Genomic DNA, 15,694 nt, shown 5'->3' with positions numbered 1-15,694 from the left:
TTTCCTTTATTTTATGATGAAAATCAAACGGATTCCAATTGATTACATTGAAATATTGATATATGAATTGAACCTTGGTTAGGTGGACAAACATCACGCACTTAAGCGATTTGATGGTTATTACATGCAGTAACGTAATTGAGAAAGAATTACAACCCATGAGGATGGCAAAGATAAAGACGATTGAAATGGCTCATAAGGAGATCATTTAGATTTTCTATGACATGTCATTTAAAATATGATTATTGACCAATCTAATATATATGGAAAATCCTGCCCAACATTACATTTAGCATGTCTCAACATGCCCTTGGGCCTCTAACATAACATTTAGCATGTGCATCATATGAATAACATGCAAGTGATGTTAAAATCCATCGAATTCTATCCAAATATAGAGGTGATGATAAGAAAAAGGAGGCAAATTGAAAATGAAATTAAAAAACTCATATTGATTATATGTTGCCGAAAGGTAGTTTGGAAATTGAAATCATAGGTAGAAACACAATTTCTTATTCATATAAAAAATTAAACGATTTTAGGTGCCAAATGCCACTACCTATCAATGATATCCTTATATACTTTTGTACTATCAAGTGGCAAAGAGCATGTAGTTGAATTAGAATGAACCGTTTTGTGATATCAAGCCTTGTTTTATCAATCACAAATATATAATGTTTACAAAGAAAAGGTTGGTGAACAACAAGTGTAAACTCTTAGGTTCCCTTCCTAGTAAGGATAGCTTGATGTGCTAGTTCCATTATTACGGATTCTCACATTTCGTTACTCTTATGATTGATTCAATCCTTCAACCATAAATGGAAATCATAATGAACCTTGATATTATGCAAGTTGCAACAAAAGAACTTGATGTTAAAGACTCTTGCATTTTTTAACTTTTTCTCTAAGATTGCTTGTTACCCACATCAACATCACTTTTGAGGGACATAAACTTGGGGTGCATGCAGCAATGATGATTCAAAATCTATGGACATCGAGGATATATGGCTTTCCATGTGTTCTCTAAATCAATCATTTTAGAAACGTGGATCACGAAAATGAGCAATAACAAACATACATGTAGGCTTCTAGAAGATTTCTCAAGCTCCGATATCATGACACACCGAGAAGATTTATCAAGCATTGGTATGATGACACGGCGAGAAGACTTATCAAGCATCGATATCATGACACAACAAGAAGGTACAGATATATGTATGTAAAAAGGACAACCTCGCAAGTTACAAGAAGGCCTTTATCCATGTATATAGATCGTGAGGATACATGTGTGATCATTTACATGTACATGCGCAAACACCACATCATAAATACGGGCACACACACACGCACATACACTCGACACTCGGACACCAGCAACACCAACAATGCCCATCATGTGAACCACACATAGAGATAGAGAGAGGGGGCTTTCTTAGCCTTCCCCATGTAAAAAAAAAAAGGGGTGTGGTTTGTCCAACAGCATTATTATGCTCATGTTTGGACGGATGGAGGGATAGAGAAAGGCAGCCCACCATCACCACCCAATCAATCAATCAACGGTCAAAACTGAAGGGAAAAAAGACACATATTGATATACATACATACATACATGATACATACATTCAGCAGAAGACAGAAAGAGAGACAAAAAGACACATATACATACGTACATACATACGTACATACGTACATACATACATTCACCGGAAGACAGAAAGAGAGACAAAAAGACACATATACATACATACATACGTACGTACATACATACTTACATACATACATACATACATACATACATACATACATACATACATACATACATACATACATACATTCAGCAGAAGACAGAAAGAGAGACAAAACAGAGAAGCAGAGAATGAAAAAAAAGGGAGCAGGTTTTTTGTTTGGTGGTCATTGCATAAATAAAAATTTGTGCTTGTTTCTTCTTCTTTTTTTGCTATTAAATAAAAATATTTTGTTTTTTCTGGGTAAATTTTTTTAAACCTCCTCGCTCATTCACTCACTCACACTCACTCACACACACACACTCTCTCTCTCTTTCTCTCTCTCTCTCTCTCTCTCTCTCTCTCTCTCTCTCTCTCTTTGTTCCCCTGTTTTATTTGTATTTTATTTCTACTTTTGCTCTGCAAAAGCCATGGATAGTTCTAACAGTAGTAGTATAATAAGAAAGAAGGAAAGAAAGAAGAAAGGAGAAGGTGAGGCAGAAGAAGAAGAAGAAGAAGAAGAAGGGGTAGTCAGATAAACTGATGCCAACCAGAAAAGCTATATATGCCTCAACCCAAAGTCTAAGTTCAGATCTTCATACTACATGTGGGTCTTCTTCTTCCTCCTCTTCTCCATAGGCAAGGAAACCTTTCTATGCTATGCTCCAGAGAAAAACCAGAGGACTTCTAACCCCTACTAGAGAAAGAAGAAACAGGGGAAATAAAAGCAGAAGGGGTCTTCTTTCTCCCTCACTTCCTTCTAAGAAGCAGCATTACAATTAGTTCCTGATCTTGTGAGACACTGAAGAGGTAAGTAAGAAGAACACAGAGAGAGTCAGGGGAGATCTATTTTGTAATGATGGTTAGCTTTGAATGTTGCAATACTCAATTGGAGGTCATGGAAGCATCTTCTTCTACTACTACTTCTGCACTGATAAACACAAGAAGGGATGGAAGCAGTAGGAAGAAGGGTGGGCTGAGGAGGCTAATGATGAGAGCTTGCTGGAGTGAAGCACCCATCGAGATAGTATTGCTACAAGGATCTTCACTTGGGGATGATCACACCATCACAAACTCCACTAAGACCATCATTCATCCTTCGATCGACTCACTCCCAGATGACGTCCTCCTCGAGTGCTTGGCTCGGGTCCCGAGAGATTCTCTCCACCACATGATGCTTGTGTGCCACAAGTGGAAGCATTGTGTCCGTGAGCCCGAGTACTATGAGCGGCGCAGGCTTGTCGGGACTCTTGAGCCCCTCCTCTTTGTCTTTGGGGGAAGTGCCTCATCCTCCATTTATTATAGCAAACACGATGGCAAGTGGCTTTCGCTCTCGCTCTCGCTCTCATCGCCACTGGAAGTTAGTCATGTAAATGCTGGCAACTATGTGGAATCCCATGATCAGTACACTAGTGGTATTGATGGAAATGTGAACAATCTTGATTATCAACATCATAATCATCATCACCGGCATCGGTGTTATGGTTCTCAATCATTGCATCATGCACAACCCGCGGTCGTCAATCACTGTGTCTTCATTATTGGTGTCATCCCTAGCCAACAAAACAACACCGCAACCACCTGCAATTCTAAGAATACCCTCCCCATGGGTGCTCATCTTCACTCCACCATTATGTATGATTCTTGGAGCAAGACACTCACCCGACGAGCACCAATGAGATTGCCTCGCAAGAAGTTTGCATGTTGCTCGATCCGGGGACGGATCTATGTGGCCGGAGGTGCCAACCGCAGAGACCCTGGTCGCGACGCCCTCATGGATGCTGAACAATATATCCCTGAAGAAGACAAATGGGAACCTATCGCAAACATGCCTCGGAAAAGGTATGGATGCCTGGGAGTTGCCGTGGACGACATATTTTATGTTGTGGGTGGCCTCAAATCGAGTAGTGTTGTGGGTATGTGTATGCAACCTTATACATATATAAGCTCAATGGATTTGTTTGATCCAAGGACAAATACATGGCAAAAGACGAAACCACTCCCGACGGGGGGATGTGTGATTGCATGCACGGTCGTCGGGTCATGTATCTACATGCTTTCAAGCCATGCTGTAGAACTATCATTTTGGGAATATGATACACTTAGAGACAGATGGACCCGGATAAAACCCCCACCCATCCCTTCGCCTCTTCGCCTTGACAATCGCCTGAAATTCTCTTGCACCTCAATAGGTACCTCAGTGTACGTCATTCAAGTGGGTGGTTGTATCGATGACCTCTTACGTCGTAGCGGAAGGCATACACGAGGTCTCAAAGAAGGTCTTGTATTGATTTATGATACTATCTCAGAAGAGTGGTCAAGAGGTCCAGATCTACCTTCATGTATCAAGAATGGGGCTGCTTGTGCTGTAGTTCACTGCTAACTGAAACTAACCACTCACTCATTAAATTCATTGCCTTGCTATTCAATCAATCTATGTATGTGTTGGAGGGAAGTTGATGCTAACTTAAACTTACTCATTAAATTCATTTCTTCAATATTTGATCAATCTGTGTGCTGATGGGGGAGGATTTCATATGTATGATGTATGTATTTGTTTTCAGTGTGATCGAATCCATGCAATCTTTAGACTATTTTGTAGTTATTCTGTCCTCGATTGAAGGCGGTGAGGATGATTCCAACTACAAAAAGATGGAGAGAGCATGGATGGAATGTGAGAACAAGGCAATAGTAGTCAAGTCCTGTGATTGAAGCTAGTCAATCTCATACATCTGTGAATACATCCGTGATAAAACTGACAACACTGTAGTCATACCATGTCAAATGTGCATTGCAACCTGTGCATCAAGATAAAAAATAACTCCAAAATATAGTGTATGTGGTATTCATCTCATGTGAAACCTTTCGTGCAAGAATTTATGTTTCTTCAAATATTTACTACATATTGTTCCTCAATAACTAGCTCTGTGTAACTTGAGAAAAGTAAAAACGACTTTTACTTGTTTGATCATTATCAACGTTACAAAACAACTACTTTGATTTAGGGTTCTTTCCCGAGTAACCATCTATCTAATGTCTGGAACTGATGGATTCTAAGACAGACAATCAACTGCTTAACAGATTTTTTCCTTTCCTCACAGGATGATATAAGCATTATACATATTGGCATCTTCTTTCTGTACTCATGGAGTACAAGGATTGTGTTGAGTGGCATCTCTTGCTAAAGAGCATAGTACGAACAAAATGTTCATTTAAAGGTAGGCTTTTACCTTCAGAATTAATGATTTTAGGCTTTGGGGCATATATATCATTGATATATTTCATCACATTCTTCAATGTTTGACGTAGTGTGAATTGACTGGAGCAAAAAAGATGATCAGCCAAGAGGCGTTGTATGACCTATCTCCTTAAAAGGAAGCAAATGCTATCTAGTTTCAAACATTTCATTAAGTGTGCATTTTTGTTGGTTTAGTTGTGTGAGCAATTATATGCTCACTTCGCCTTGTTTTCAAGAATTAATGAAATGCTCACAGCTTCCCTGAGTCCATCTCCATTGCCATTTCAGTGTTTGTCATTTGGTATCTATCAGATTTGGCAAGTTAATCTGTTTACATAATAACTGTATTGTTGCAGAAATGTCCTGTGCACAGTTGTTGATCTTGTGATTTTGTCTCCTAGTGCTTACTATATAGTGCTTATTCAGAGGCGAGATAATTACTCGAAACACCCATTATTCCGCATTCTACTTTCGTGTCACAGGATCATAACCTCGTGACTTTCAATGGTACTTCAACTAGGTTCAACAAGCATACATGAGGCCTCTCTTATAGCATGCCTAATTATTAGCTTGACAAAGGAGAAATATAGAGGATATTTACCAAGAGTTCCAGTTCTTCAATGGCAGATAAGAATTCCTTAAGTCTTGTCTTATATCCACAAACAACTTTACCAATTGACAACTGAAACAAATTGACAATCTGCTTAAACATTTTCAGTAAGTTAATAGCGATGTATACAAATAATCAGTTGATCAGTAGTACAATGTTCATATAATCAACATGTTAGTGGTGCATTGGTTAATTGTTGGTAATTTGCTTAATGGGTATTGACTAATTAGTCAGATCATTGATTTATTAGAGACAACCAAATTCTGATTAGCAAGGGTGTTAAGGCAGATTAAACTACTCCATTTTAATTAAGGGAATAAAAGGGTATCACATGTCATCCCATCCTGATTTACATAATTCCACTTATTCTAATCTTCACGTCCCAATTACTATCAAATCGGTCAAAATAAGAGCCATATTATCATAGGAACAAGATTCGGGTTCATTGGCATAGTCCTCATATTCGGAAAGATACGCATAGGAATCATCGATCATGATTGGTGCATGGAATACCTTTAACCTTTGGCTTGCTTCTTTGGCAAAAGTTTCACTCATGTCGACATGCCAACATCCACGAATATCCAAAAATTCAAGCTTGGCACACATTTACATCAAGAATTTAAAACCTGCATTTGGCAATGTTCCATATTACATCTCGAGATGTTCTAGTTGGCACATTGTATTGCCGATTGCAAATGCAATATCATCATTGGGCAAGCCAGGTTCTATTTCTGGATTCATATTCAACTTTACTTCAACACAAGCACCCGATAAATTTGATGCACCACCACTTAAATCCATAGAAGTAAGCGATGTAAACTTAGTTGCGAACTAATACAATATGTCCTCAGACAAAGTATTCTGCGGGATTTAGAGTACCCGAAGACTGGATCCACTGCATCAAGAAAAGCACAAGTAAATCGGTTTTACTGAAGAAGAGCATATTTTTAATTTTGCCTATTTACTTTTTCTTACGGCACAAATATCTTCAGGTATAAATATCTTACAGTTCGGTCCCAAAGGTCATGTTGGTCACATGCATCATGTTGCACCCTAAACCCTTCTATAAGAAACTTCTTCTGTGTCTTTCCAAGAGATTGTACAACAGGTGACTTCTTTACTTTAGCCTCTAGTTGGGCGTCAATCTAACACGGTTCATTTCCTTCCCTTCATATCCCTTAGGAAGGCAACAAACAGTCTTTACTAACACAGCAAAAAAGAAAACATATAAAAACAAGAAGAAGGAAAAGTGATGCATAACTTACCTTGTGGAATTGTCAAGACAAAAACATACACACACACACACATATATATTAGGTGCAGATGTAGGCTTACACCACATTCTCGAGTTTGTGTGTGTTCATCCATCCTTACCTCGCAGAATCGCGTCTATCTAGCCTCCAAATTTTTATCTTTGGCATGTCTAAATTTGTGATCTCCACATTGCTCACGCATTTCTCTTTCCCTTTTTCTTGTTATTTACTTACACTTATGGTAAGCTACTAGACTACCAACGGCACACGACCTTGTATTCAGTGTCCGACTTTCACATATCACCCATGCATTTCTCTTTCTCTTTCTCTTTCTCTTTCTCGTGTTATTTACTTACAAGTTATAGTTATGTAAGCTACTAGACTACCAATGCCACATGACCTTGGATTTAGAGTCCAACTTTCACATATTATATTTATTTCACTATTATAAACCGTTAAAATGTAGTAGGATGCATGTATGTCTCCTTGAGACACAATACATGCCTAGTCTTGACTCTTTCTTCGATAATATATGCATGTATGCTTCCATGAGACACAATACATGCCTAGTCTTGACTATTTCTTAGATAATATACTTTTGTGGAAGAACGTAACAATTGGCAACGGCTTAGCGGTTTCAACGGTTTACGTTTTTTTTTTTAAGAATTTGTTTTTAAACAATCTTTTCATTTTTAGACCTTATTCTCAGATTTTAGGAACATCTTAAAAAATTTTAAAATTTTAAAAAATGAAATATTATAAATTTAAAATTTAACCTAAGTTGAAAACCGAAATTTGACCGGAGGTTTAACTGTTTGAAAAATGTTTAACGGTTTTGTGGTTTGGTTTGGTTTGTTTAAGGTTTACAATTTTTTAAACGGTTCGGTTTTGACCCTCTCAAACCGATCGTTGCCGGTTGTTAGAAGAACCAATCAATCAAGGTAAATGGGAAAATTAATAATGATAATAGTAATTAATGTTTCTACCACTTCGTGTAGAGTGGCAACAACTAGGCATGAGACATCAATAATCGTAATAAAACCTAAATGGCAATAAGAAATTGCACGAAAGATCAATTAGATTTCTTTTAGTGGAGTGAGTAAGCACGAACTTCTTCTTTTTTTCCAAAAAAAAAAACAAAACCCCTTCCATTAGTTATAAAATTTTACAAATGAGACGATTATGTACAAATCCCTGAAGGGATGCGATAGTTCTATCTTATGTGGATGCCCATTGACCCAAGAAAGGGAGAGGACAACCATTGTTAGATGAAGGCTATTCGTTGTCTTTCAACTCCCTCGAAGCTGCCCTTAAGGCCATCATATTGGCTCTTTAGAGTGGCTACAATTTCACTCCATGTCTCTTGCAGTAACGTTGTTGGATGTGCGGTTTGGTTGGAGAAGGCTTGCCTACATCGTTGTTTTCATAGAATCCAAAGAGTTATTGGGCTGACCAGTTCCAACGCCTCTTGAGATTTGTCATTAAGAGGAGTGGAGTGGACATTGCCGCTGGAGGAGAAAATGACCTCTTGTGCTTTTATTACCAAAGTCATCCCCTCCTCTTGATGCTCATATTTGCCAATTGCGGTCTGCCATGATAGCCAACATATATTTCCCCACTTGATTGAGCCTTGCACCTGGCATAATTGCAACAAGCGGCCAACCCCCTGCCATATTCAATGGGACGTTGGGCAACCCCACAGAGCGAGTAAGCATGAACTTATGCACATTGATGTCTATTCATAGAGTCAATACAATATCCTACATTCATGGCTTTCATATACCCTTACACTTGTTAATCCTCTTCGTATACCCTCAGGCTATCATACCAAGTTGGAGTTAGAATAAGTCCCTAAGCTTATGCCTATACATTCTTGTTGACTATCTATCATAGTCATATAGCTACTATTGGTTCAAGTAAGGCACACAACAACAATCTTTTTTATAGTTACATTGATGCACATTTCCCCCTTACCTACTTGATGTCATAGTTATTTGACCTTAATAACAAAAGGCAACTTGATCTTAAGAGCTATATAGTATATACAATGCTAATATTGGATTAACATTAGTTGTCGATACTTTTGAGACATTAAAAAACTTGAAATAAGTGATAATAACCTGATATCTCCCCCACGATACATAATCATGAATAATGGAAGTTGAAACTTGAAATAACCCAAAATTCCGGTGAACTTACACACCATCCCCCTTAATGATTCTCTATCATTGCTTTCCAAATGCTCGTTCCTCGATGTATAATACATGCATGAGTGTCATGAGTCATGACTATATGTATAATATGCTCACCTCACTTACAAATGTTTTATCATTATCGAAACCCAACAAAGAAATGCAACTCTTAAGTCAATGTTGCCACATTAATACAAACTTTACCCTAATGGAATACTCATGAATAACACATTTCATGGTCAATTATATAGGTGTTGCTTGATAGAGATCATTGCAAATGTTTCTAAATACAAACTTGTTTTTCTCTTTACATAAGAAAACGAGTCTTCTACGTGGAGAAATGTACTATCATGAACCAACTTAGGTAAAGGTAGAGATTTTGGAGGGCCCAAATTCCATAGTTTTGGGCAATACAAATACACGGGCACCTTTGATTACGTCGGGCTCATGTTCTAAATAAAAGTGTATTTTCCTTTTTCGGCACCTTCGCAGAAGAACCGATATTCATGCGCCAGAAAACTTCATTGGGAAAATCCAGTTTCATACGAAGAAGCATATAAAGCATCGCACCAATCCGGGCAGCAGGAGTAGTAGTAGTAGTAGTATCAAGCGGTAAAGGCGAACTTTTTGAATACCGATACGGAGACACTCACATTTGGAGAAACATATACGAGCAGAGCAGCGTGGCGAGGGAGATGAGTTCGGAATGCCGGTTTTTCTTTCGTGTTTCCGGGGGGGGGGGGCGAGCCAATATGTACATATATAGAAGCAAACATAATTCACACACGAGACACCATGGACCTCAAAGAAAGGAAGGAAGGAATGGACGGATGGAGTGAAGCAATGTGTGTGTGTGTGTGTGTGTGTGAGAGAGAGAGAGAGAGAGAGAGAGAGAGAGAGAGAGAGAGAGAGAGGAATTGTGGATAAGACTGGAGATCACAACTACCACAAACACACACACACACACATACACAAAACAATGGTATATGCCCTACACACATACTCTTTATCTCTCCACCTCCGATCCTGTCTGCACCAGAAGAAGAATCAAGGAAGAAGGAAGAGGAAGAAGGAAAAGGACAGACATCTAGAGCTATGGCGTGCTCAAGCCATCTCTCCCTGTGCAGCAGCAGCAGCAGGTCTAGTGGGTTCGAAAACCTTCCCACCGCGGCCCGAGCCCTTGTCGGCCCCTCGGACACCAGTAGCCTCCTGCCATGTGCCTCCTCTGCCTCCCGTGTCAAGGCCCCTCGTGGCGCCTCCACTGTGGTCTGCGGCCTCAAGGACCTGCGCGAGCGGATCGACAGCGTGAAGAACACGAAGAAGATCACGGATGCCATGAAGCTCGTGGCCGCTGCGAAGGTGCGCCGTGCCCAGGAGGCGGTCGTCAACGGCCGGCCCTTCTCGGAGAATCTCGTCAAGGTCCTCTTCAATGTGAACTCGCAAATCCAGACCGAGGATATTGACATCCCACTAACCCAAATCCGTCCCGTCAAGAAAATCGCACTCGTAGTCGTCACAGGTGATAGGGGCCTTTGCGGTGGCTTCAACAACTTCATCATCAAGAAAGCCGAAGAACGGATGAGAGACCTTAGGAAGATCGGTGTCGAGTTTGTGCTTGTGAGCGTGGGTAAGAAAGGCGGTTCCTACTTCAAGCGCCGGCCCGAGATCCCCGTTGATCGCTACATTGACACGGGCAGCACCCCTACGACGAAAGAAGCTCAAGCCATTGCGGACGAGCTATTCGCTCTCTTTGTCAGCGAAGAGGTGGACAAGGTCGAGCTCCTCTACACTAAGTTCGTGTCACTCATCAAATCGGATCCCATCATTCACACCCTCTTGCCCTTGTCTCCCCAAGGGGAAGTGTGTGATGTGAATGGTAAGTGTGTGGATGCTGCCGACGATGAGATGTTCCGTCTCACTACCAAAGAGGGTAAGTTCTCCCTCGAACGAGAGACCGTTCGCACGGAGACTGCAGAATTTGCTGGTGTCCTCCAGTTCGAGCAGGAGCCTGTCCAAATCTTGGATGCCCTTTTGCCATTGTATCTCAATAGCCAAATTCTTCGTGCCCTCCAAGAGTCGGTCGCCAGTGAGCTCGCCGCTCGAATGAATGCGATGAATAATGCCAGTGACAATGCATCTGAGCTCAAGAAGAATCTCTCGGTTAGCTATAACCGCCAGAGACAGGCAAAGATTACTGGTGAGATCCTTGAGATCGTCTCTGGTGCAAATGCAATGTAGCTTTCCTATTTTTCTCTTTTTTGGTTTCACAACTTCAATTTCTTTTCAAAAAAGTGGATGTATGTATGGGCCGAAATGCCAGAGATTCTCCTGTAATTGTATCTATGGCCAAATGTTGAGGTAACCCTATATCTCCCATCACCGTTGGTCAAATTCTTTTTTTTGTATATTGGAACTTCTCATTATCTTCCTCACTCCAATGCGATTAATGGGTTTCTTGACATGCTACATCGAACTGATGAGTAATTGCTTGTATCAATTTAAGATCCGGGTGAGTCTGACCTCATTAGTTTGGATTGAAGTGGATATTTGGCAATAAGGCAACATGACCTTCATTCGTGCAAAACATACATTTAAAATGTCTTGTTTTCTTGAGATCTTATGAGAGCATGAAATGCTAGAGCAAAATGGGTTGTCTTTGATACAACATGCTTATGGTGTTGTGTAGGTATTCATTTGTCCTTCATCACACAATTATTCTGGTTTTAGTTGCTACATCAAGCCAGACATATTTGTATAGATGAGAGAAATTAGTTGGACATATTTGAACCCCATTTGTTCTCCAACGCATGAAGTGACTTGTACAACTTCTTGGATATTCTCGGAACAATTGTGAGAATATCCAGCAGGTTTTGGTAAGTTTATATTGTACTAGAGCCGCTAAAATCTGTTGAGCAAACCTAGAGAAATGCAGTTGATGATAGGAGTTTATATTGGCAGTGAGCGTTCAAGTTTTCTTCTATCCTCACGATATTGCTATTGCATACGTACTATCAAGTAGTATCAAGGTGATGGCTAAGTGAGCTATGGAATGCCAGTGCATTGACAGTTTTCTTCTATCCTCACGGTATTGCTATTGCATACGTACTATCAAGTAGTATCAAGGTGATGGGTAAGTGAGCTATGGAATATCAGTGCATTGACAAGCCATCTTCATGTATCAATGTGAAGTCTAATCGAGCCATGGCCCTAAGTGCATTGACATATGGTGGGATTCTGGATGACATGTACTTATCAGAGTATCTCTGATAACAGCTTTGTCACCACCCTTACCTATTCTTTGTTATTACCTTGGCATACTGTTCTTATCAAGGCAATGCAATATATTTGATCTACTACTTTGAAGTTACAGGAATTATTTGAGAGTTTGATTATGAGCAGTGTCACATAAAAGAGATTGTTAGTTTTAATGTTAATATCAAGGAGAGATTCCACCTTTGAAAGACAAGAATACTAACATATACTCTAGGTCAAAGAATATTAACATCCATTGTTCTAGTTCAATCACAGTGCTGGAGTTTGAACCTAACCTCATCACACAACAATTTAAGACCAAACTTCATGCAGTTTGACAAATGTTGTGATTCATACTATATGAGCATTAAGCTAGTTTATTCCTTGGAAACCAAAGTCTTGTTGAGGCCTTATGGGGTTCTCACAGAGAACCTACATCAATCACTATCCATTTTGGATAGGAAGTTTAATGATCAAATCTGGCAAGTCTTATTTCAGAGATTGGATGCTAACTCTAGCATGATTATGAAATGGTCAAATGACATTGATTCCTTCCCCAAAGATTGATTATCCATTTACTACTAATTGCCATGGAACTTGTTTGGAGATGTAACAATAACTTTATCCCTTAGATGTATAAATCCTTTCTCTCTATACTCAGTGACTTATTTTTCAGTCACTTTTGTACTGATGACACTTAAATGATAAATACCTGGCAAGAGACCAAGTCTATCATTGGTTTGCCTTAAAATTGACTCTAGAAAGTAACTACACAAATTTTGATCTTGGAAAAAGTTCGATGGTCTACCATCCGTTGAGGTTGAAAAGAAGACACGCTTTAAAATCATCACGATACTCTATTTTGGACAAACATCAATAAGAATGACTAGGAAGCTCTTTAAGCTTCAATCTCTTTACAAAAACATACATTACATTATAATGTGCTAATGCACAATGTGTCCACATTACATATATACAATTTTAACACTAGGGATCACTGATGAAGATTCAAACCCTCCAAACGCTCATTACTCAGCATTATACTTTAGTGCCACAGGGTCATAACCTCATCACTTTCACTGGTACTTTATCTAGGTTCAACAAGCATAAGCAAACACCCATTACTCAGCATTATACTTTAGTGCCACAGGGTCATAACCTCATCACTTTCACTGGTACTTTATCTAGGTTCAACAAGCATAAGTGAGGCCACTCTTATAGCATGCCTAATTGATAGCTTGACAAAGGAGACATATAGAGGATATTTACCATGAGTTCCGGTTCTTCAATGGCACATAAGACTTTCTAAAGTCTTATATTATATCCACAAACAACCTTACCAATTGACAACTGAAATAAATCGACAATCTGCTTAAACATTCTCAATAAGTTAATAGATTTCTATTCAAATAATCAGTTGATCAGTGGCACAATGTTCATATAATCAACACGTTAGTAGTGCATTGGTTAATTGCTGATAATTTGCTTAATGGGTGTTGACTAATTAGTCAGATCATTGATTTATTGGAGACAACCAAATTCTGATTATCAAGGGTGTTAAGGCAGATTAAAGCACTCAGTTTTAATTAAGGGAATAAAAAAGCATCACATGTCCATCCCATCCAAATTTACATAATTCCACTTATTTTAAGCTTCACATGTCCCTATTAATAATATTGGTCTAATTCAGAGTCATGGTCACTGCAACAATAATCAGATTCACTACGATAGTCACCGGAACAAGATTCAGGTTCATTGGCATAGTCCTCATATTCGGAAAGATACGCAAAGGATTCATCATCATATATATCATCAATCACGATTGGTGCATGGAACACCTTCAACCTTTGGCTTGCTTCTTTGGCATAAGTTTCACTCACGTCTACATGCCAACATCCACGAAGATCCAAAAATTCAAGCTTGGCACACATTTCCATCAAGAATTTAAAACCTGCATTTGACACTGTTCCATATGCCATCTCGAGATGTTCTAGTTGGCACATTGTATTGCCGACTGCAAATGCAATATCGTCATTGGGCGAGCCAGATTCCATTTGTGGATTCATATTCACTTTGAGGTGTGCTATTTGGGGACAGTTCTTCCCAAACACTTCAACACAAGCACCCGATAAATTTGACACACCACTTAAATCCAGAGAAGTAAGCGAAGTAAACTTAGTTGCGAGCTGATACAATACATCCTCAGACAAAGTATTCTGTGGGATTTGGAGTACCTGAAGACTGGATCCACTGCATCAAGAAAAGCACAAGTAAATGGGTTTTACTGAAGAAGAGCATATTTTTAATTTTGTCCATCACTACAATTCCTAGTTACTGGTGTCATACAACATCACTTCAGAACATTCATGGGCTGATATGTTACTATCCGACCTATCGTACATCACAGATATTCTCTATCTATTCTCTCAAGATCATATGCTTCGAAAGTTCTTGAGGAGTAACAAAGGTATCTTTGGATGTTTTTTCTAGCCTATTTATATTTATTAAGCTTTTTCTTACGGCACAAGAGACAACATCTTCAGGTGTAATATCTTGTTCGGTCCCAAAGGTCATTTTGGTCACATGCATCATGTTGCACCCTAAACCCTTCTATAAGAAACTTCTTCTGTGTCTTTCCAAGAGATTGTACAACAGGTAACTTCTTTAGCCTCTAGTTGGGAGTCAATCTAACACAGTTCATTTCCTTATCTCCATATCCCATTAGGAAGGCAACAAACAGTCTTTACTAACACAGCAAAAAAGAGAACATATAAAAGTGATGCATAACTTACCTTGTGGAATTGTCAAGAAGCATGTCGGCAGCCCAGAGACAGGGGACCGTGAACTGTGAGACGAGGCCATGGTTCATTTTGGTGACGAGCAAGCGAGCCAATCTGTGGAGTTTCTCCTTGTCTGTTGCCATGGAGGAGGTGGAGGAGGAGAAAAGAGTGTCACGAAGATCGACCTTCCCTTCCCAGCACCCAGGGTCTTCTTCACACACCTTCTTCCAGGCATGGCAAACACAGGGAACCACACAAAGCTTCTGTTCTAGGGACAGACGTCTGAATATGTCCGCCAAGACATGGCTAGGCAGCTCACGCATCTTTCTTTCCTGTATCTCTCTCTACTTTCTTCTTCTTCTTCTTCTTCTTCTTCTTCTTCTACTTCTTGTGCTGTTCAGTGTTTGGAATTTTGCTTACCCTATGGTTTTTTTGTAATTCCACCTAATGCCCCTGAGTTTCTCGTTATCTCCATAACACTGCCCTTCCTTCAATTCAAATAAACCCTCTCTCTATCAAAAACATGCACTCACACACACACATAGGTGCAGGTGTAGGCTTACACCACATTGTCGAGTTTCATTGTTACGTTTGTAGGGCGAGATAACTAGGGGGTCACCGATGAAGATTCAAACCTCCAAACAT

At 39.5% G+C, this 15,694-nt stretch overlaps 3 protein-coding genes and 1 long non-coding RNA gene across 4 annotated transcripts; 3 read left to right on the top strand and 1 right to left on the bottom strand.

The window, feature by feature from the left end:
* Window positions 1-2,190: 2,190 nt before the first annotated feature.
* LOC147868556 (F-box/kelch-repeat protein At5g26960-like) lies at window positions 2,191-4,233 on the top strand. The gene has a single exon (XM_087320731.1). It carries the CDS (start codon window positions 2,581-2,583, stop codon window positions 4,105-4,107), a length of 1,527 nt encoding a protein of 508 aa, XP_087176857.1. The 5' UTR covers window positions 2,191-2,580; the 3' UTR covers window positions 4,108-4,233.
* A 5,804-nt stretch (window positions 4,234-10,037) lies between these two features.
* LOC147868555 (ATP synthase gamma chain 1, chloroplastic-like) lies at window positions 10,038-11,476 on the top strand. The gene has a single exon (XM_087320655.1). It carries the CDS (start codon window positions 10,113-10,115, stop codon window positions 11,253-11,255), a length of 1,143 nt encoding a protein of 380 aa, XP_087176781.1. The 5' UTR covers window positions 10,038-10,112; the 3' UTR covers window positions 11,256-11,476.
* Window positions 11,477-11,712: 236 nt separating this feature from the next.
* Window positions 11,713-12,595, top strand: LOC147868554 (uncharacterized). Its single transcript, XR_015531336.1, has 3 exons — window positions 11,713-11,788; window positions 11,911-12,032; window positions 12,171-12,595. It is a non-coding gene; the product is annotated as an uncharacterized LOC147868554 (long non-coding RNA).
* A 1,231-nt stretch (window positions 12,596-13,826) lies between these two features.
* Window positions 13,827-15,414, bottom strand: LOC147868553 (F-box protein FBW2-like). Its single transcript, XM_087320709.1, has 2 exons — window positions 15,062-15,414; window positions 13,827-14,519 (listed from the first exon to the last, which is right to left on the bottom strand). The coding sequence occupies exons 1-2, from the start codon at window positions 15,370-15,372 to the stop codon at window positions 13,937-13,939; spliced, it is 894 nt and encodes a 297-aa protein (XP_087176835.1). The 5' UTR covers window positions 15,373-15,414; the 3' UTR covers window positions 13,827-13,936.
* Between the last annotated feature and the right edge of the window lie 280 nt (window positions 15,415-15,694).

Source organism: Azolla caroliniana, unplaced genomic scaffold (genome assembly GCF_043228905.1).
Source record: "Azolla caroliniana isolate FFs.n. ecotype wild unplaced genomic scaffold, voAzoCaro1.0.p SCAF_1, whole genome shotgun sequence".
Lineage (NCBI taxonomy): Eukaryota > Viridiplantae > Streptophyta > Polypodiopsida > Salviniales > Salviniaceae > Azolla > Azolla caroliniana.
The sequence above is the reverse complement of the archived record's forward strand: the minus strand, read 5'-3'. Positions and strand labels throughout refer to the sequence as shown.

Coding starts and splice junctions, on each gene's coding strand:
- LOC147868556 (XM_087320731.1), top strand. CDS start 2,581: ATGATGGTTAGCTTTGAATGTTGCAATACTCAATTGGAGGTCATGGAA.
- LOC147868555 (XM_087320655.1), top strand. CDS start 10,113: ATGGCGTGCTCAAGCCATCTCTCCCTGTGCAGCAGCAGCAGCAGGTCT.
- LOC147868553 (XM_087320709.1), bottom strand. CDS start 15,372: ATGCGTGAGCTGCCTAGCCATGTCTTGGCGGACATATTCAGACGTCTG. Junction 14,520..15,061: donor CTTCTTGACAATTCCACAAG/GTAAGTTATGCA, acceptor TTCTTGATGCAG/TGGATCCAGTCTTCAGGTAC.